This window comes from Amphibalanus amphitrite, unplaced genomic scaffold (assembly GCF_019059575.1).
Source record: "Amphibalanus amphitrite isolate SeventyFive unplaced genomic scaffold, NRLGWU_Aamphi_draft 000296F_arrow, whole genome shotgun sequence".
NCBI lineage: Eukaryota > Metazoa > Arthropoda > Thecostraca > Balanomorpha > Balanidae > Amphibalanus > Amphibalanus amphitrite.
The window spans coordinates 660,070-679,826 of NW_024881791.1; the positions used below are offsets into that span (position 1 = coordinate 660,070).

The following is a 19,757-nucleotide window of genomic DNA, read 5'->3' on the forward strand; positions in this document are numbered from 1 at the left end:
GTCGATAGATAGAATTAGTTTATATTTCAGTTTGGAACAGTCAGGTCTCTGTAAAAGCCGATATTGTTGGCTGCCCCGTAAAACAAAAAGACGTTGTCTTGGTATATTTTAGTATTCACAGTACAGTTAGTCTTGAAAGTACCGCGCATAGGTACGGTGGATCCATCAAGCCCAACTGAGGAAGACGTTGGGGATGGATGAAGATATCGATTGGTTCAGTGACTCTCAAATTTAGCAGCCCTTCCCCGGTTGGGCTTGATGGACCAACCGCACCATGCACGTTACTTTCAAGACTCTGACTGACTGTACACAGAACGCTGTATCAACTTCAAGAGCACCGCCTATTGTCTCTAAAATCAGTCGAACGTATGACTATGATGAATCTCAGCGCTACCAAACCGCGAGCACTTGGGTTCATAACAATGGCGATCGTAACGCAACGAATAACACTATTAACCCTATCATGAAACCGGATCTTGCTGACTTTCAACCCAATAACACATAACACTACAACCAATAATGATAACTAAACCGAATTGGCTGACATTAATTTGGTGGCGGACATTGATAATATTGTCGCCTGTTTTACTCGATTTGTCTCGACAATGCTGTTCGACATTTAATGTTTGATCTCGGGTTAATAACAAATATACGAATCCAGCCTCGTCTTCTTATGGAGCCTAACGGATTTTTGACGAGTTTTTGCTGGTAATGTTTGTCTGACCTGACCCGACCTGACCTGACCTGTGTCGCGTCTGCCGCAGCCGGCCGCCCGCTGGAGGACCCTCCTCCCTCGGCCATGGCTCGGTTCCTGGACCGCCGCATCTCGTCACCTCTGACCCAGCTACAGGTCAGTGACCCGACCTGAGCGGCCGACCGCACGTCCCCAGTCTCGAGCTGCATCAGGCTGTAGTGCAGGCTGCACGCTGCAGTTTAGTTTGCTCCCTGTCCATGGTGTGTTTCTAGCTAGCGGGCCCACCTAATATTGTTTCTGTTGCACTTTTCGATTTTACATCACCGATGAATTGCTTGTTTCACTCGTTAAGATGATCGCTTAGTTTCTCTAACATATTTTAACCAAATACTCAGTTTCTTGCACTACTCACTAGTGTTTGGTAATTCGGTTTTGAATAACGTTTATAGTCTGGCAAACGTGAGGACGGACGGATTTGAAGCGTAGCTCTTTGATGTACTTTGATGTACTTTGATGCACTTGATATTATAACTCCAATGCATCCGAGAACATTTTAGTCGCGACTTTTCAGAGAGTTTTTTTTCAGCATTGCATTTGCAGTGATACGTGCATTAATACGTGCGAAGTGATCGAGGCACTTTTTGCAGTCGACGCGTCCTAAAGCGCCAATAAACAAACAAATGATTCAGGCACTTTTAAGCCGTTCTTTCTAACGTTTGCCAGACGAAATTTTCGAAGTGCCTTGCAAATTTGAAAGTGCAAATAACTTTTACTACTACCGTCCCTATTTAGCAGTGAATTAGCACTCTGTTGGACGCCTTTCGTAGTTTTGCTGTAGCATTGGCCATGCACCCTGTATGTAGTACCGCTGAACTCCCAGGGACTAGTTCACTGTCGTGGGGGAGTGTCGGCTAACGTTGCGCACAGTCGACAGTCAGGCCGGTCGGTGTTTGGTCAGCAGGTGTTTGCGCTGCAGCTGCGGCATTTAGCCAGCTCCGCTCCACAGGACAGTAGCGAGCCGCCGTTCCCGGTAACTACCCGGGCGGGGACCGGCGCGGCACGCGGCTCACACCGTGCCTGACACGCTGACACTGACACACGCTGACACGCTCGGCCGCCGTCCGCTGACACGCTGACACGCTGGGCGCTGACACATAGCGGGTGCCCCGCTGAATAGTCGACCTTAGTTTCCAGGGATCTCCACCGTACATAACAGGGTCACCGTCACAGGGGCTGCTTTGGATGTGCCGCTTCATTGCCTGCACGGGAGGTGTAGGGATTGTCGCATCGTATCTGTATGAACATGCAATACAGCACATGTGTATTGTGTATGTATGTATTATGTAACTACCTACTTGGCTGCGGTGTTGTCTGTTGCAGTTATTTTGAGATACGGTTTAGGGTTCAACATCTCGTCTGAGAAACTGTCTTGAGACATAATTCACGGGAATTAGGGTCGGCGCTCGCCCGTAATCCCTGCACGTCGAAAGAAATTGGTAAAGCAGTCCTGCCTTTGCTACTTCCCGAGCGTGATGGGTGGAATGATAACAATCTGATATTATTCCCGATATTCTTTGTTCATGCACGATTGCGCTCCAGATCCTCTCTTCCCTTTGCCTTGCGGATTAGCTCAAAGTCTCATGCTGTCCATTCTGAAAAGCTATTGATGTTTATGTTATCGACTGCTCTTCATTTTTCTGCAGTCCTGGGCTTTCGTGAGTAATACTCTGTTCATTCAATGCTAGCTGTTGCTGGTAGCTCAATTCCACCCGCACTTACAGTTGGCTTTCGACACCGTTCATACCTTATTATGTTCTTTAGGCTAACGATAACCCAGTGCAACTGCACTCCGCGGAAATGGGCCCACAAAGATTTGAACGGTGCCTTGCTTATCAGCTGTTTTCACTTTTCATACCAGCTTCATTGCATTACCATGATGGTCCTTCTCTCATATGCGTTCCCTATGGCAAGGGAGCTGTTATAGCTGGGGTTTACGCTCTTATTTTCGTGCTTGAGCGCGTGCTGGGAGGGGCTGCGCTGTGTGAATTGCTCACTGCCTCACACCAATTGCGGGCTTGCGCTGTTGTGTTTCTTAAAAGAACTTATATTTATACCTCGCTCGACCGTTTGTAGTTGTCATTTTCGGGCACCGCCATGCAACCGAGTATCTTTATGGATCCGTCTTGCCTAATTTCTTTTTGCTAGTTGAGTTGGATCGTCGCTATTGACCATTGCATGATACGAATCTTACGCTGTTGTCACATTATTTACGTGCGCGTAATTGCATATGCTCGGAAACAAATAACCATTTTCTTCAGCTTCTGTCGTTACTTTTTCAGCAGGAAACGTCATAAAGCGACAGCAAACTGGTCACCCAGTAGGCTCTCCCCCAATTAACAGTTTGCTTTTGCGCCCCGTGTCGATAAATTGACTCTCCTGTAGCCCACTATTCGCCATGCTAACAGAACGATACATACTGCTCATTGCCCACTTACGTATGTCCGACCACTGACTTGCAACCACTGACCAGGACCCGCCGGCGGCCTGCTCGTCGGGTCAGTCAACGCCTCGCCGCCCCGCCTCCGGGGAGCCGGTACCTCTGCGACCCATGTACGGGGACATGCTGAGGCAGTGGCTGCAGTTCGGCAGTGAGCTCAGCGTGCCCAACCTCAAACGGCACACGGTCGTACTCAGCAACAGGTGAGAGAGCGAGCTTCAAACGGCACTCGGTCGTACTCAGCAACAGGTGAGAGAGCGAGCTTCAAAGGGCACTCGGTCGCACTCAGCAACAGGTGAGATATCACAATCCTCAAATAGCATACGGTCTTCTTCAATAGTTACGCGCCTCAAACGAACCACAAACAAATTTGTCCTCTCGCCCGGCCTGTCCGCTTCCAACTCCTGGCACAGGTGTGACGTGTCGTTTCTTGCAACTCCCCTGGTAGCTCTCTTTCAATCATCGCGTGGGTAGATGACACTGGCCGTATGCCCTGCCCCCATCCTTCTGAACCGGTTGTGTTCGGCCGCGGCTGCGGCTGGCAGGCGGCGTCCGCCAGCATGCCAACATGTTAGTCGCCCCGGTAAGGCATGCTCCGGATGAGTTCATCGCTATGCCGATATGTTCTGCTCCCTTTTTGGGCTTTCAGGTACACTGAGGTTCGTTAGTCACTGTATTGATAGTTTTTTGCTTCAGCCAGATACACTGGATGTACTGATCGTTTTGCAACTCTGCCAGGTAACTGTTCGTCACTATATCGATCGTCCCCTTTCAGGTACACCGTTGGCGCGTTCGTGTCCGGTCTGATGCGACTCATTCAGGAAGAGTGTCCGTCTCTGAGCTGCCACATATGCCGAGCCGTGGACGGAGGTCACGTGCTGTGTGACAGTGCCGACCTGGACAGTCACGACTGCGAGGGACTGCTGCTGGTCGGACATGGCCACAGGGAGGACTGTGAGTATCACAGGTGGGACTGTGAGTATCACAGGGGGGACTGTGAGTATCACAGGGACTGCGAGGGACTGCTGCTGGTCGGACATGGCCACAGGGAGGACTGTGAGTATCACAGGGGGACTGTGAGTATCACAGGGGGACTGTGAGGGACTGCTGCTGGTGGGACATGGCCACAGTGAGGACTGTGACTTGTGAGTCTCACAGGGACTGTGAGTATATCAGGGGACTATGAGGGATACAGGGGGACCGCGAGGGACTGCTGTTGGTGGGACATGGCCACAGGGAGGAGTGTGAGTATAACAGGGGACTGTGAGGGATACAGGGAGGCTGTGTTACACGGGGACTGCTGCTGGTTGGACATGGTCACCGTGGGAGGACTGTGAGTATCACAGGGAGGGATGGGAGCTACACGGGAGGACAGGGAGTGCGTTCCCGCTCTGAGTTGCGGAAGGGACTGCGGGCCGTGGGTTACACAGGGCGAATGTCCCAGCCAGCAATTTTGATCCGGGCCCAAGCAGGCTCAAGTGCGGATTGCCCGAGATTTTTAGTCGGGCTAAAGTCGGCTAGCGCTTGGGCTAAAGTCGGCGTATGACACAAATACGCCGACTAAAGCCCATGCTCTGCCGGAGGTATGCCCGCTCTGCGAGCTCCGGACAGCCGTAGTTTAGCCCTAGTTGAGCGACGATTGGCGATAGCCCGATTTAAGCCCGAGCAGTGAATCCATTTATATAATGGAGATTACTCTGGGCCCGAGCGGGCTGAACTCCGGCAAGCCCACTCTGTGTGCCCTGTCTATCCCGACTTAAGCCATAGAAATGAATGGGGTTTATACATTGCAAACTGCTGTGGCTTTGCTCGGGTTCGGCTCGAGTGATGGCTCCTGTTTTCTCAAGTCTCGACTTGACTTCATCTTGCTTTTGCTTCACACTGGATCAAGTAGCAAGGAGCAGCCAATGCACTTTCAGCAGGTTGTGCGGTTTCAATGCATATTTAAAAGTGTTACGGTCACTCATATGCTCTGTTAACCGGTCATCGAGGCTCGAGCATTACAAAAGGAAAGTAGTGGTTGACTTTGATTGAATATATATTTCAAACGACTACAGACACGTCAAATGAAACACAAATACATGAAACAGTGGACTGCAAACTGCAGCAGTAATATGGCATGAGTCATGAAAAAACGCCATCAAAACTATAAAACAATCACAAGGCCCGCTAGCCTCCCTCCCCGTTCATAATACTTGGTTAAACACTCAACTGAAAGCATAAAGTAAGGACAGCAAGTAATCGCTCATAAGACATAAAGCAATAAGCAAACAATCGTTTATAAGGAACTTCACTCTGGTGAATGGGAGCTTTGGAGGCGTCTGGCTCCTCCACACACACACATCTGCAGTAGGTGGTCGGCCAGCTTTCGGCGCAGTTTCCGTATATGTAGGTATACCTACTTAATTATAAGCAGGCAGTTTCCGCTAAACCACTTGGCGAGGGCAACTGCGGCGTCCACCCGGTCCTGGTTTGTATAACTATTCCATTTTTTGGAACCATTTGCTCTAATGGTACGTACCTGAAAAAGAGATTAATTGGTTTAATTTACATTGCATGTTTGCTTGAAAAATAACTTATTGATGCATTAATACTGTAAAAACACTTCGCATTGATCCGTATAAAATGTTCATTTGATTTTAAATGCGGACAGAGAATGAGCGTGCTCGGTGATAAGTAGATAAATATTTGTGTTTTGTATTTCATTTTCCTGGGTCAGAAGTGCTGGTATTTCACAAAGATATAAAGGCACGGAATGCAGCTTTTCTGAGCGAGGGTATAAGTCGCCAGGCTGAACAGCTATTCAGCTTCATGTTTGATGGCGTCAAACTCAGTCAAAATCATGACGTTTACATACGATCAAGCGCACCATTCAATACACTTATGACTTACCTACCGTAAAACTCCATGCCAGTCCACTTGATAAGAGCAGTGAGCACTATCCCTTCTTCGCGCTGTCACACGCGCCCAAACATCAACCACCAAATGCCCCAACACCGGTGTGTCGTTTCGTCGCACAGCGCACAGACTGTCACAAACACTGCACATGATTGGCGCAGAACTGCGCATGCGCGAACAGCCGAACAAGTATGGCTAAGCTCCGGCTTTACTCCAGTTAGCCGAAGGACACAGCCAGCTTGATCAGCCCGCGCTCCGCCCAAGTTAAGCCTGTTTTGGATGCGCGGGCAGATGTCGGGCTGAGCTACTGCTATCCGCACGTGGGCATAGCTGCGGCATGCCCCAGCTCAGCCCTAGTAAAAAATACATTGGTTTTGATCAAAGTGGGCAAACCCAAGCTAAGCCCAAGCTGCCCGACGCTTGCCACAGTTCAGCCCAAGCGAATTGCTGGCTGGGGTGAGGAAGTGTGGGACCGGGGGAGGTTGTGATTTACACGGCGAGTGCTATGGAGGGGGGGGGGGGGGCAGGGGAGATAACCCTTGCCATAATGACAAAGCTCTGCCCGGCCTTTCCCTGTGTCTCGTCGTGCTTTGCCGTTTTGTCAGCCCGGCCCCACTATGTTTCAGACGTGCGGATGGCGGCGCACCGGCTGAGTTTCAGCGGTCAGCTGGGCACCCCGACGCCGGCCGAGTCGACGCAGTGCTCCTCGGTGCCCCCCTCCCCGGGTCCCTCCACGGGCAGCCACTCGTTCCGCAGCCCGGGCGACCTGACCGCCTCGCCCGGCTGTCTCACCACCTCCATCCCACTGGCCAAACAGAAGCTGGCCTGGGCGCGGGTCAGCGGAAACCAGGTGAGGGGGTGAAGAGTGGCCACTTGTGCGTTTGCGCGGTGTGAGTGTTATGTCAGGATGGCCGAGCGGTCTAAGGCGCTGCGTTCAGGTCGCAGTCTGGTTCTCCAGGCGTGGGTTCGAATCCCACTTCTGACAAACTGTTTTCACCGGCCCCCTGTAGATCTACTGAATGGGTGGCGTTGGAGTATTCATCCGAGCACCAACCGACGTGCATCGCTCGACCGTTCCGTGCTCATCTATCCTCAGGATACTAAAATCCTTCCACTCCACGCCGCAACCGCCCTCCGGGCTGGACAGGCAACTTTATCTCATGCGGGCTGCTCCCATGGAGCGACACCGCTGCTCCCGAGGGAGCGCACCCCGTAGCCGGGTGCAGTGAGTACCTTGGGGCTGGGTGGCCTGTCCTCTGGACGGGCTCAGCCCCGGTGACTCACTAGGGTGCCTGCCCAGACCAATGTCTCCCCCTAGATCCTATCATCCTCCCGGCTCTGAAATGGTCCCATTGGACAGAAAGGGCCTAACCCAACAAAACAAAACAAACGTGCATCGCCCGTAAAGAGTGAATTACTTGGTGGTACTGTTTATGCAATTATACCTTCAAAATGGCTTGCTTCCACGATTATCCCATTCCTTTCTGACTCAGATGCTCGACATGTTGAAAGAGGCAGGCTGCATTGTGACTTGTAAGCTGTGGGTTTTTAGGTAGCATCAAAACAATGCAATTCACTGGGGGTGACATCCCTTATTAGATTTTTGTGAGAATCACATGCCATTTGTCTTTTAGGTGGAGCTGTACACGTACAACTGGCCCAAGGAGAAGTGGGACCACCTGCACGTCAAGTGCTCGGACCTGTGTCAGTGGACGAACGCGCGCTGCTCTCTGCTGCACTCGATCGTGGCGCAGAAGCTGGGTCTGTTCCACCATCAGCCGTTCACCAGGCGGCCCGACCAGGCGGCCGGAGAGGTGAGGACTTCCCTTTCCCCAGGGGACGAAACGAGACCGGAAGGGGGTGGGAGAAGACCTCATTGATGATGGTGGTCAGGGATGTGCGTTCAGATACGGATATCTGTCATGTAGAGAAGTCTGTAGCTCAGACTAGAACAATGAGAGATAGGTTATAATGTATGCTTGTGACTTGGTTATGTGTGCTCCAGTCTTATAATCTGGCCTTCTGGTCCCCACTAACGCCGCCTGTCTCCCTACGTTGACTGTCCTGACACCACCCGTGTTTCTCGTTCCCACAGGCGCCAAACGCATACCTGAACCAGATGCCGCACATTCTGCACCTGATCCGCCAGTCGTCGCCGCCGGGCCAGCAGCCGGGCCACCGGAGCCACGCCGGCGCCCGCTCCCGGCTCTTCACCGAGACGCTGCGCGACTGTAAACCGGGCCCGCTGATGGCTCCCGGCCCGACCGCCGACGCGGTGCTGCGGCACGGAACGCAGCTGTTCGAGGTGCTCAAGGCCAACAGGAAGGGAGGTGAGTCGGTCAAAAGTGAGCTTAGAGAGTGAACTGCGGTGGCCCCGTCATTCAGATCACGGCGGATTTTGGATTCTGGTTGGGGTAGGATATCTGACTCCGAACTTACCGCTGTCGGTGACTGACGATGCTTGATCAGCAGGCATTACGGTGGTTTTTTTTTATTATCATACACACATCAGCTATGTAACATTTAATGAGACAAGCATAATTATGTACCCGCTACCCTACCCAGTTTATGCAAGTATTCTGGCGTTAGCCCATCATAAGCAAAGGAGCTGCTCTCATCGACTACTTTGGTATGAAACGAACAGTCATGCTCGGTGGTTTGGCGACCGCTTTGATTGTGACCACTTCCCCCGCTGACTGCCTTCCTCTATTTCTCTGACATCACTTATGTGCCACCTCATCTCTTCAGACGAGCAGAAGAAGCTCTATCACCAGTGCCAGACGCCCGAGTCACTGGACAAGGACTCGACCATGGAGAGCTTCGTGCGCCTGCTGAAGGGCTCCGGCCGGCTGCTCCACTTCTGCTTCTCGCCGCTGCTCTTCCTGCCTTCCTGGCGCTGGCAGACAGCCGTCACCCGAGACCAGGCGCTGTCCACGGCGCGGGAGGTAGCGGCGCGCCCGCGGCCGCCCCGCGCGCGGCACCCCTCCGAGACCTCCTGCCGCTCGGGTGGCCGGCCGTCACCGCGACTGCGGCGTCAGGCAGCCGACGAACGGTGGCACGAAACGCTGTGCTCCTCGCTGTTGGGCGAGTACCTGCAGTACCTGCAGACGATGCGCTTCCTGCCGCTGCAGTACGGCCTGAAGGGCCGGCGGCCGGACGCCCAGGATCCGCCCGTGTGCGCCTACCTGCACCGGGTCATCATCGGCGGCGGCGGCTACCTCCTCTTCCAGATCGGCGTCGAGGAGCCCTTCTTCTACGTGAAGCTGTACGCGCTGGAGGGACTGAGGATGCGACTGCGAGGCCGCGCTCCGCCCGTCAACTCGCAGGTCAGAGTCGTGTCGGGAAAGGGATATGTCGGGAGATTGGTGGCATGGGAGCGTGAACGTCTGTCAGGGAGGAGCTGACGGCTACGAATTTGTTTGCTGACCTCGATAAATGTGTAGATTTTAGACTTACTAGACTTACGAGATTTATCGGATTAGAGTCCTAATTATCATGTCACTCTTGCAGCTAAGTATTTCATCGATTTGCAACAGTTCACCGAACCCACCACGTCTCATCTTCTCCCCGCTGACGACCGAACTCCCTCCCCAGGCGCTGCAGAGTTTTCTGGTCGAGTGCGACCACATCCGTGCGCACACGCACCTGCACTCTTACATGCACGACTACCACCTGCGCATGATGCAGCAGTACGTCAGCGGGCGGCCGCTGATGCTGCGCCAGGGTCTGCACATCACCTCGTTCCTGGAGGATTTCTACAACTACTACCCCAAGGGGCCGACGCACGCGAGAAACTTCATGGCCACAGGTGGGTGACGGGACGGCTCGGTGAGGATAGCGATATGCGTGAGGGAGGGAGGGATTGAGAGGGGTTTTGTTTAAACAATCGCTTAGTTATGTAGCTATTCTTTGTTATTTCTCAGACGATTAAGCTGGACCAGGGGCTCAGACAATTACGCCGTCGTTGAGATGAAGCCACTAAGCTGTTAAGACGAAGTTTTCAGATTATTGGCAGTGTTACACATGTTGGTTTCTAGCATGTTTTATTGCTTCTACTATAGCTCTGTCAGTTTCAAGCTATGAATGCGACACAGAACATGGTATAATTATATGGGCCTAGAACGGTGCACACTTCGCCAGTATATCTTAAGCTTCCCTAACCCTTCCCCTGACTGCTGTCTTCCGCCTCCGTCCGTCGTCAGGTACAGTGACGATCGAGGAACAGACGTCCACCTCGCCCGACCAGCTCTACAACTACCTGCTGACACACGAGAAACGCTACGAGATGCGCGTGCTCCGCATGATCCCGCTGTTCGAGGACAGCGGCGAGGAGACGGTGAGAGCGCGCAGAGGGGACGAAAGGACAGACGGACGGGAGGAAGGACGGGCGGATGGACCAACGGACTGTTATAATTATTAGACTATGACTAAATGATAACCTTCTCTCACCAGCAAATGACAAGTTTGTACTAGAATGTCAATTTATCTGCCAACGGACAGAGAACGAGTTTTGCAACCTGATTCAGCTGATTAAGATTGTGACTGTCATTATGAATCTTTCTTCTCACAGAAATCGATTTTGCTTTCACACAACGAGCCGACAATGACTGTGATAATAACTCCACAGATGCAGGACTAGCGTGCATTGATCCAGCTGTTCCTCTGACTGTTAGAGTGACTGTCATTTCAACTATCCACAGACGGAGGACGAGTATGTACTGATCCAGCTCAGTCAGCGCGAGGTGCACCGCTCCGAGTCGCCCAAGCAGTCTGTGATGTACGACCTGGCGCTGGTGGTGTCCAGGGACCTGGCAGATCCGGCCGCAGACACCCGGCTCCGGCTCAAGTTTTACGTGCTGATGACCAGCAGACGGTGAGAGACGGCACCACTTCCTCCCTAGGACTACGGAAACGTGTGTCAGACTTCAAGAGACACTTGGGGGAGTTTGTTTGTTTGTTTGTTTTGTTGGGTTAGGCCCTTTCGGTCGACAAGACCATTGCAGAGCCGGAAGGATGATAGGATTTAGGGGGAGACATTGGTCTGGGCAGGCACCCTAGTGAGTCGCCGGGGCTGAGCCCGTCCAGAGGACAGGCCACCCAGCCCCAAGGCACTCACTGCACCCGGCTACGGGGTGCGCTCCCTCAGGAGCAGCGGTGCCGCTCCAAGGGAGCAGCCCGCATGAGATAAAGTTGCCTGTCCAGCCCGGAGGGGGGTTGCGGCGTGGAGGAGAAGGATTTCAGTGTCCTGAGGATAGAAGCACGGATAGGTGTTGGGGGAGTACTGGCCACTGCAATTCCTCTCGAGGCTGTCGGACTTGATAGCCAGTGGTGTTTGTTTGTTTGACAGCAGTAACACGACCGGCAGCACGTACCGTATGTTATTATACGATGGTACACGTAACAGTATGTGCGTGAGCGACCGTTCACCGTGTCCGTCTACGGTAACCTGCTGTCATTACTCGTAGTATCCATCCCCGTTATCATCAATGATTTATCTTTCACAGGGAGATCTACCCGACCATGTTCATCGAGCGGGTGTTTGAGAACTACCGGCGAGTGGACACTGCGCCTGGACTGCAGCAGACTGAAACTTCCGACTCGGCGGCGCCCTCAGGTGGGTCTCAGGGACTCGGCGGACGCCCTCGGGTGGTGCACGGGCGTCATCAGCTTGTGAGGATATCATGGGCGCCCTTGGGTGGGTCTGGGACGCCCTTTGGTGAGCCTGGGACGCCCTTTGGTGGGTCGGAGGCGCCCATTTGTGGATGGTCTGGGATGCTGTTGGGATTCCGTTCCAGGCTGGGCTCCAAAAACTCTGTCCGTCCGAAACGGCCAGTAGCGACATTTTGCCCAGCCAATTGCCGTGAAAATTGTTTTGATGAGCATGTTTCTGCATTGGTTTTGGTATCAACGTTGGTAACATCCAGTGACTAATATGTGTCGATGTTGGCTGATCAAACGGCTATTCTTCTCTTTGGTCAGATTCCAGCGATGCAGCAGAATAAAATTGGCTGCCAATTTTGATGACACTTCTGTTGGATAACACTTTAATCCTTATTAATTATTGCAACGAATGCAAAAATAATATGAATCGTATTGAAGAAAAAATTATCAACAACGGTTTTGAAAGTTCACCGCTCGTAACAGAGAGCGAAAGGTTTTTTTAAAGCAAACCCTTAGCAACGTTTCCCGTGTCAAACTTGATGTTATTTGTTGGTTTGGTAGCTCAGATAGCATGGGGCAGGGTTAACATTTTGATGCGAGCTGCTTTTTAATCCAATATTCTGGACGTTGTGTATCGTTTGGATGTCGAATGTCACGGCCGCCATCACTCCCCGGCAGTAGTAGTAGCCTGGCTGTGTTGTCGCGCCTCCAATGTCGTAGCTAGTGGTTTGGTGTCTGTGTGAGCTGGGTTTGCCGCGGCTCGCCCCATCCCCTGTGCTAACCCCCGGTCACCAGTGCCGGACGCTGTCTCCCCACAGGCGCGGGTAGGGTTCCTGCTCCGGATCGGCGTCCCCATCGGTCGGGTGAGTCCCTGACTCTCCGTTACTCCCCATCCTCGCTCCACGGGTCCCCGACTCTCGGCGGGCGAGGCTGACTTCACTGCTTTCTATCTCCGTCTGTCTCCTCTGCTCGAGTTTCGCTGACGATGGTCGCGAGCGTTTGACGGCTGGGGCGTCAAACACTGGCACGAAACAGAACCTCTCGGCACGGGTGACATATTCGGAGCATGGCCTCACGCTGATGACGCGGTCGGAGCATGACCTCATGACGGTGATGGTTACTCGTGCCAGGAGACACGGACGAAACGGCGCATGCAGATCACTGGTTCCTGTCTGCGCTGACTGCTCACGGGGAATGCTGTCAATGGCAATTAACAACATACACTACACTACTGTACATTGTATGTTTCGAGCCATTCCTTATTGGGTTCTCTGTACACTAGACGGTCTTGAAAATTGTACATTATGCACAATATCATTGGGCTAGACTGTGTACAGAATTGTGCAGTGCCTCTGTACGAGGTATTGACTAGTGTACAGTGTGCACTCTACATGTTGGATGGACGTCTCTCCCGAGCGGACAGCGTTGCCGCGCCGCCAGCGGACTGGCTACGCTAGCTGTATCTGTGCTGTCCATTTTGCCTGTACTTACCGGACGTGTCTGCATTCTGCTGCGACGAACCTGTCTGCTGTCTAGGCCGTCTTGCTTCTTCACCGGCACCTGTTCTCTGCTGATTCTCTCTCTCCGCACTCCGACCGCTTGACTAACATTAGCAGCCCTTAGTGATAAGATGCTGATCCGTCCAATGTCCATACACTCGCCGAAGCGAATGACGGCTGTACACGCATTGGACTGGAAGTCTGGTCGCATCTGTAGATATCCTGTCACGCACGGGACATCACCTATTCGATCGACTAACACCGACATGCATCGAGGGAACGATTGGAAATGGACATGGCTTACGCTGGCCTCAATCGTTACATCTGGGACCCATGCAGCTGAGACTGGGATTGACTGGTCGTGGGTGACTGTAATGTATGTCTGTCAGCGACAGATTCGGCATTCGGAGCGTTAGGAATTCGGTGCTTGTTTCCGAGACTGACGCTGGTTGTGGGCCTCTGCAGCAGTTGTGACGATGATCAGTCGTATGTAACGAGTAGTGTTTGTCTATTTCAAACAATCTGCGGTTAGTTGTTGTCGTAGGCCGTAGCTGTTGATCCCGGATAGTTGCTTTCTTCTTCTTGGTACTTGTAGATGTTACCTGCTCAAGATCTTAGCTATGGGTGTGTGTGACTATCGTGTTTGTGTCCTACCACAGAGACCAGCGGCGCCAGCAGTCAGAGCGATGATATGGCCACCAGCAGCTCCGGCAGCGGCTTCTTCAGCTCCTACGGCACGCTCAGGTAGGTCCTGCTCTTCTTTAGACCCCGTTCCATGTCCTCTACAATACCTTCCTCAGAATTGTGAGTTGTAGTCCTGTACTTCGGAGTTCGGACCCCGTTCTCCAACCCCACAGGATGACAAGGTGTAGTCACTAGTCGTCCCATCAAAGTCCTCACATATCTACAGAACTTTGGACAATACAATGAGGTGTGTATTTCTTTCACTGGCCCGTTTCACTCCGTCATGAATATTGTATGATTTAATTCAATTTAATTAGCCTCTTCGTTATTAGGAATGGAACGGATGATCGTATGGTTTAGTAAGCAAGCCAAACTGGACAGTGTCTAATATAGACTGTATCCTACCTCGGCAGGCCCGAGTCGGTGCACTACCTGGGCTACTTCTCGTCCCACGAGCAGTTCATGCAGTCGGCTCTGGTGGATGAGGTGAAGCGGGTCCGCCACCGCATCGAGGAGGTGGTCGAGCGCGCCAAGGTCCACTGCAGGTATGTCGGGGCGGCAGGACAGGCACATAGATAGGCAGGCACAAGAGACGCCAAGGTCCACTGCAGGCTAGTCAGGGCGGCAGACGGACAGGCAGACGATACAACGGGCGCCAAGGTTCACTAGGGCGGCAGACAGACACACAGACAAACGAATACGGCGAGCACCAATGTCTACTGCAGATATTCTGTCGGGGCATTCTGATGCTGCAGGCAGACACAACAGAGGGATACAGTACACGAGAAATGACACGCAAGTGGTCACCCGGACTCTACATAGACTGGATACAAAGCACAAGAGAATTGTACACGATGAGGGGCAACACAAACACAACAGACAGATGCAGGACACGCGCTTAGGCCACACGAGTGCAGCAGCTGCAGGCGGACACGGTGATTGAATGTTTTTGGTACGGCTGGCTGTGCCCGCTCGTCCGTCCGTGTGGGCTCATGCTCTATGCACTGCTCTGGTGGGCGGCTGTCGGTGGTGGGATGCGGCCCGGCGCTGGGACTGTCGGGCGTGTGTATGTGTGTGTGGTGGCTGGGTGCTGTCCGCCCCTCCCCTCCCTTTCCCCTGACAGAGTACTGACCTCCCGCCGTGTGCTGGTGGTTACAGCCAAGCGGATGCGTTCACCAGGTAATCAGCTGCGTCTGCGAGCGACCCCCCCCCCCCCCACCTCCCTCCCTTCCCGCCGCCTGCTGTGTCCGTCCATCACACTTTCACACCACCGTTGTGTCTTTGGGCATTAGCAGCTACTATTTTGCCGAGGCCATACCCAGGATATCCATCGATAACCAGCCAGCAATGCAACCATTAACCTAGTCATCGGTACAACCAGCTACCAAGCTCAGGCTGTTTTTCCTTACTGAGCGCTCATAAAAGAACGTGGTCTCCCGATTCTCTTCCTTTTACTCTATCCCTGACCACTTCACCGCCGTATGGCCCTTCCCCTCCCACCTCCACCCGCCCTCGATCACAGACTGATCAGCGAACCTGCCGTCATGGTTGAGCCTTCTGCCCTTCTCATTCAGCTCTGGGTATATGTGGCTGCTGAATGCATGAGTGTTGTGGTAGTCCTGCACACTGAGCACCTAGGCACCAGTCTTGCTGACTACCCTGCCCAATCCCTTTAGGCTCGGTATCTATTTGCTGTTTTATGATTCAGCGTGTTTTTAGTTTCATGTACCTACTGCTATGTCCATTTCGTTAATTAAGACGTAAGTTATATTGAGATGGACGAGAGAGAGGGAGAGAGAGAGAGGGAGGGGGAGGGAGAGTGAGTGAGAGAGAGGGAGAGGAGAGAGAGAGAGAGAGAGAGAGAGAGAGAGAGAGAGAGAGAGAGAGAGAGAGAGAGAGAGAGAGAGAGAGAGAGAGAGAGAGAGAGAGAGAGAGAGAGAGAGAGAGAGAGAGAGAGAGAGAGAGAGAGGCTGGAGCAGCCATTTGCCCGCTCAAAGTAAATCCGTATGTATGGTACGTCACCCTGAGTAGTAGCACGTAAGTATGTAAGTAGCTACTCTATGGCTTGACGTTCTTATTCACAGAATACCAGCACGGTTCTTAGTTTTAGTCAGCCCTTCACGTGAGCGCACCTACTTACAGCTATGTGACACGAGCAGGCTTGACGGTAGTTAGGTCGCTATGATGTCGTGCCTTTCTGCATGTGTGTCGTGCGACAGATCATTGCGCCTTGATACACTGCCTGATCGCTATATGTGCTGTGCTGTCCTTGCTAGTGCCACGAGTCAAGGTGTACTGAATATTCATTTGCCAACTTGTTTCGGAGTCGCTATCTAGCTTGTGAACTGCTCCCAAAAACACCGCTGGGGCATTGACCTCGCTTTTGGGAAAGGTAACCACGACTGTGATCTTAAGAACCTTGTTATAGGTTTGTGGGGAGGAGATGAAGTGAGAACTCAGTGCTGAGCATCGATTTATCAGTTTCATAGACAACCTAAACAAACTAGATAAATCAAGATAATAGGCAAGAGGAACAGTGGTCGAAAATGAAGAGTGAAATGATGCTTACTCTTGGGCATCAAATATCAGTTTCATGGACGACTTCGGTCTCCCTGTTCGTCGGCCGTCTTTGTGAAGCGGAGCGATTGTCAGCAGTTCATGAGCTCTCCATGTTGTAGCCGCCCCAGTGGTAACACCCGTCCCCCGCTGTTCCAGGCGCGACTCGCTGTGGCAGCGACTACGTGACGAGGATGACAGGAGTCGCAACTCGGTACGTGTCGCCGCGTGTCTCACACGGGACTGTCCGAGGAATGACTGCCCGAGGGATGAGTACGGCCAGACGGATAACTTTTGGGCATTAGTGTCAGTGCATCGGCTCACTAACTGCGATTATGTTGTTACAGTGCGAATGTATTTGTGTCTGCAGTCTGGCGATGGTCTGATCTGTGTTTGTATGTCATGCCTCCAGTCGGCCGGGCTGAGCTATGTGTGTTTGTCATTGTTTGCAATCTGCCGGTTTGAGCTGTGTCTGTGTTTGCAGTCTGATGGGAAGAGCTGTGTTTGTTTGTTTGTGTTCGTAGTCTGACGTGCTTAACTGTGCTTTTGTCTGTGTTTGCAGTCTGGTTGGCTGAGCTGTGTTTGTCTAGTCTGCTGTCTGTTGGGCTGAGCTGTGTTTGTCGGTGTCTCGCTGTCAGGTTAGCTGAGCTGTGTGCTTGTCTATGTTTGTGTCTTTGTCTCCGGTCTGGCGGGTTGATCTGTGTTTGTGTATGTGTCTCGCAGTCTGGCGGGCTGATCTGTGTGTCTGTCTTTGTTTGCAGTCTGGCGGGCTGAGCTCTATGTTTGTGTCTATGCCTCGCAGTCTGGCGGGCTGTTCTGTGTATATTGTGTCCGTGTTTGTGTCTGTGTCTCGCAGTCTGGCGGGCTGATCTGTGCGTCTGTCTGTGTTTGTGTCTGTGTCTCGCAGTCTGGCGGGCTGATCTGTGTGTCTGTCTGTGTTCGCAGTCTGCCGGGCTGAGCTCTATGCATGTCCACGCGGTCTGGCGGCCGGCGGCTGAGCTGTGTTTGTCCCTGCAGTCTGCCGGCGGCCTGAGCTGCGCCGAGATGGCCGAGCTCCTGACACTGGTCTGCTGCCGACCTCTGGACGAGATGGACCCCCGACTGCGGCCGCTGGTGCAGCAGTCCACCTCCTGGTACACCGGCCTCATCCGCACCCTGATGAACAAGTACTCCGACTGCCACCGGTTAGTATATGATATATATGGTCACGGACGGTGTGGAGAAGAATATCTTTACTCTAAATGAGACTTGCGTACACCATCCCTCGGTACCAAAATGAAATGCATGCTGCGCCACGCCCGCCCTTTCCCTGTGTTGTCGGCAGTCGGCACTATTTTTATCACCAACGGTCCTCTGTCTTCTCTGTCAGTGCCGTTCTCTCCGCCCATCTATTTGCCACCCTCCTGCGCCGTCGCCTCCACGTTGTTATCTGCCCCCTCCCCAGCATTGACCACCTTGCTTTCTTTTGCGCTGCCCTGTTCAATCCTCCAGAGGCCGGGGTCTTTCCATTATCTTCGTAGCACTACTCTTCTTTGCCTCGTTCGTAAGTCTCAACATTGAATGTACCGAGTATGGCATGCGTCCAGTGTGTCACCATTTGCGTCCAGTGTGTCTTTTTCTGCGCATGTGACGCGTGCTCACCTTTCGCCTGCAGATATTACCAGTCTGAGTCTGGGTGCCAGCGGTTCCTGGTGGTGATCCTGCCGGCCGAGACCAGCGCCCTGTTCGTGCTCGGTGTGGACGCCGAGGCTCCCTGTCGAACCGTGGTGAGTACCCGTCCCTCCCCCTGTCGAACCGTGGTGAGTACACGCCGCTCTCCCTGTGGAACCGCGATGAGTACTCGCCTCTCCGTGACCTGTTCATAAATGGCTTTAATCGTTCGTTCCCATCGTAGTCTATTTAGAAGTTCTTCGTCGCCTGTTCCCTGCTGTTTGCACCTGGTCACCCATCCGTCCTTACTCTACTGGGCGCTGACTCTACTATCACTATCCTACCGTCCGTAACCCCCCACGGGCCGTTCCCCATTGTCCATACAACACCGTACCCCGTGCTGTCAGTATCTCATCCTCCATACTCACAGTCCAATAACCGGCCCGTGCCCCGTCCACAGCAGCTCCATCTGGTCACGCGAGAGGCTGCGCCGGGTGACACCCCGCAGGATGGCGTGCCCCCGCCGGCCGCCGCCCCCTCGACTGGATACGATCAGCAACTGCTGCATCGGCTGACAGAGGAGTTTGTCAACTGCTGCTGCTACCAGATGTGGGCCAGCTTCATACAGTAGAGGTCTGTGGGACCCAGCGGGCATACGCTGCGTTATTGGTAGCGGCCCAGTGCCGGGAGAAAGACAGATACCGCCAACGAATACACGCCTTGGTTGTAAACTGGCGAGGGGATTTGGATATTCCATGGATGACAGGGGTGGTTTTCAGCTGTGCAGAGGTGTACAGAATTCACACTGTCTTGGGCGTTCGATTAGCGTTGTTAGTAGCCAGGGATGTGTAGCATGCTGCCTTGAAAAGCTCTCTTGCGATGCGGTGGTCGCTGAATCAGTCAGGCAAGGCTCGTGCAGTGACCGTCCGACCCATGATGATACGAGAAGGGGCGTATTGTGTTCGAGCTTCCCCGCACGATTGTGATAGCCGAGTTCGTTGCGGGCGTTGTGTTTGTCACGGGTTTTGAAATGGTGCGGTGCGTACACATTACACGTGCCATTTGTCATTGTCACAGCTTGTTTCCATGCTGCTGCTGATTTTTGTGTCGAACGCTTGTGGCGGCTCAGTCGGGCCGGACCCGCTTTCAGACATTAGGTAATGAGCATCCCGGCGAGCTTAGACTAAGCGTGGAAATATGTTAAGTGTAGTGCGAGCTGTTGTTCATTTGACGGAGCGATGCGTATGGGTGAAACATGTTATGGCGGACAAGTTACTAAGGTGTGTTATTTTGTCTCAAAGTGAAACATAATTTCTTTGTTATTGTGTATCTATGGGTCTCATAGGGTATCATATAACTTGAATGACTGAATGTCTGTATGTGAACTGATTTATGAAGTGCCAGTTTTTACCGGGATTGCCCTATGAAATATAAAGTGAACTTATAGTGCCTACTACCCGGTCGTTTTGTCTCTTCTTTTTGTTTCTTCTTTGCTTTGACGCTCAAGTCTCGCATGCATCATTGCGTTAGCTGAACGCGACTGGTCCGAATAAAGGCAGGTCAAAGATTCTTCCTCGGTTCCAAAGAGGCCGCGTCCGAATCTGGGTCCAGTCACTAG

General features: G+C 52.7%; 1 protein-coding gene and 1 non-coding gene across 2 annotated transcripts in view; both read left to right on the forward strand.

Annotated features, from left to right (window-relative positions):
* Nucleotides 1–19,595, forward strand: part of LOC122387752 (KICSTOR complex protein SZT2-like) — a 39,773-nt gene extending 20,178 nt beyond the window's left edge. The window contains exons 28-46 of the mRNA XM_043378203.1: nucleotides 765–850; nucleotides 3,225–3,394; nucleotides 3,967–4,145; nucleotides 6,716–6,939; nucleotides 7,724–7,903; nucleotides 8,185–8,419; nucleotides 8,838–9,415; nucleotides 9,684–9,897; nucleotides 10,292–10,425; nucleotides 10,790–10,962; nucleotides 11,594–11,703; nucleotides 12,569–12,613; nucleotides 13,909–13,993; nucleotides 14,347–14,478; nucleotides 15,092–15,112; nucleotides 16,649–16,703; nucleotides 17,435–17,673; nucleotides 18,144–18,255; nucleotides 18,600–19,595. Of these exons, the coding sequence (XP_043234138.1) occupies nucleotides 765–850; nucleotides 3,225–3,394; nucleotides 3,967–4,145; nucleotides 6,716–6,939; nucleotides 7,724–7,903; nucleotides 8,185–8,419; nucleotides 8,838–9,415; nucleotides 9,684–9,897; nucleotides 10,292–10,425; nucleotides 10,790–10,962; nucleotides 11,594–11,703; nucleotides 12,569–12,613; nucleotides 13,909–13,993; nucleotides 14,347–14,478; nucleotides 15,092–15,112; nucleotides 16,649–16,703; nucleotides 17,435–17,673; nucleotides 18,144–18,255; nucleotides 18,600–18,770 (3,143 nt within the window). The 3' untranslated portion in view covers nucleotides 18,771–19,595. The remainder of the gene's footprint in view (nucleotides 1–764; nucleotides 851–3,224; nucleotides 3,395–3,966; nucleotides 4,146–6,715; nucleotides 6,940–7,723; nucleotides 7,904–8,184; nucleotides 8,420–8,837; nucleotides 9,416–9,683; nucleotides 9,898–10,291; nucleotides 10,426–10,789; nucleotides 10,963–11,593; nucleotides 11,704–12,568; nucleotides 12,614–13,908; nucleotides 13,994–14,346; nucleotides 14,479–15,091; nucleotides 15,113–16,648; nucleotides 16,704–17,434; nucleotides 17,674–18,143; nucleotides 18,256–18,599) is intronic.
* On the forward strand, nucleotides 6,991–7,074 carry Trnal-cag. Its single transcript has one exon. It is a non-coding gene; the product is annotated as a tRNA-Leu (tRNA).
* Nucleotides 19,596–19,757: the final 162 nt, after the last annotated feature.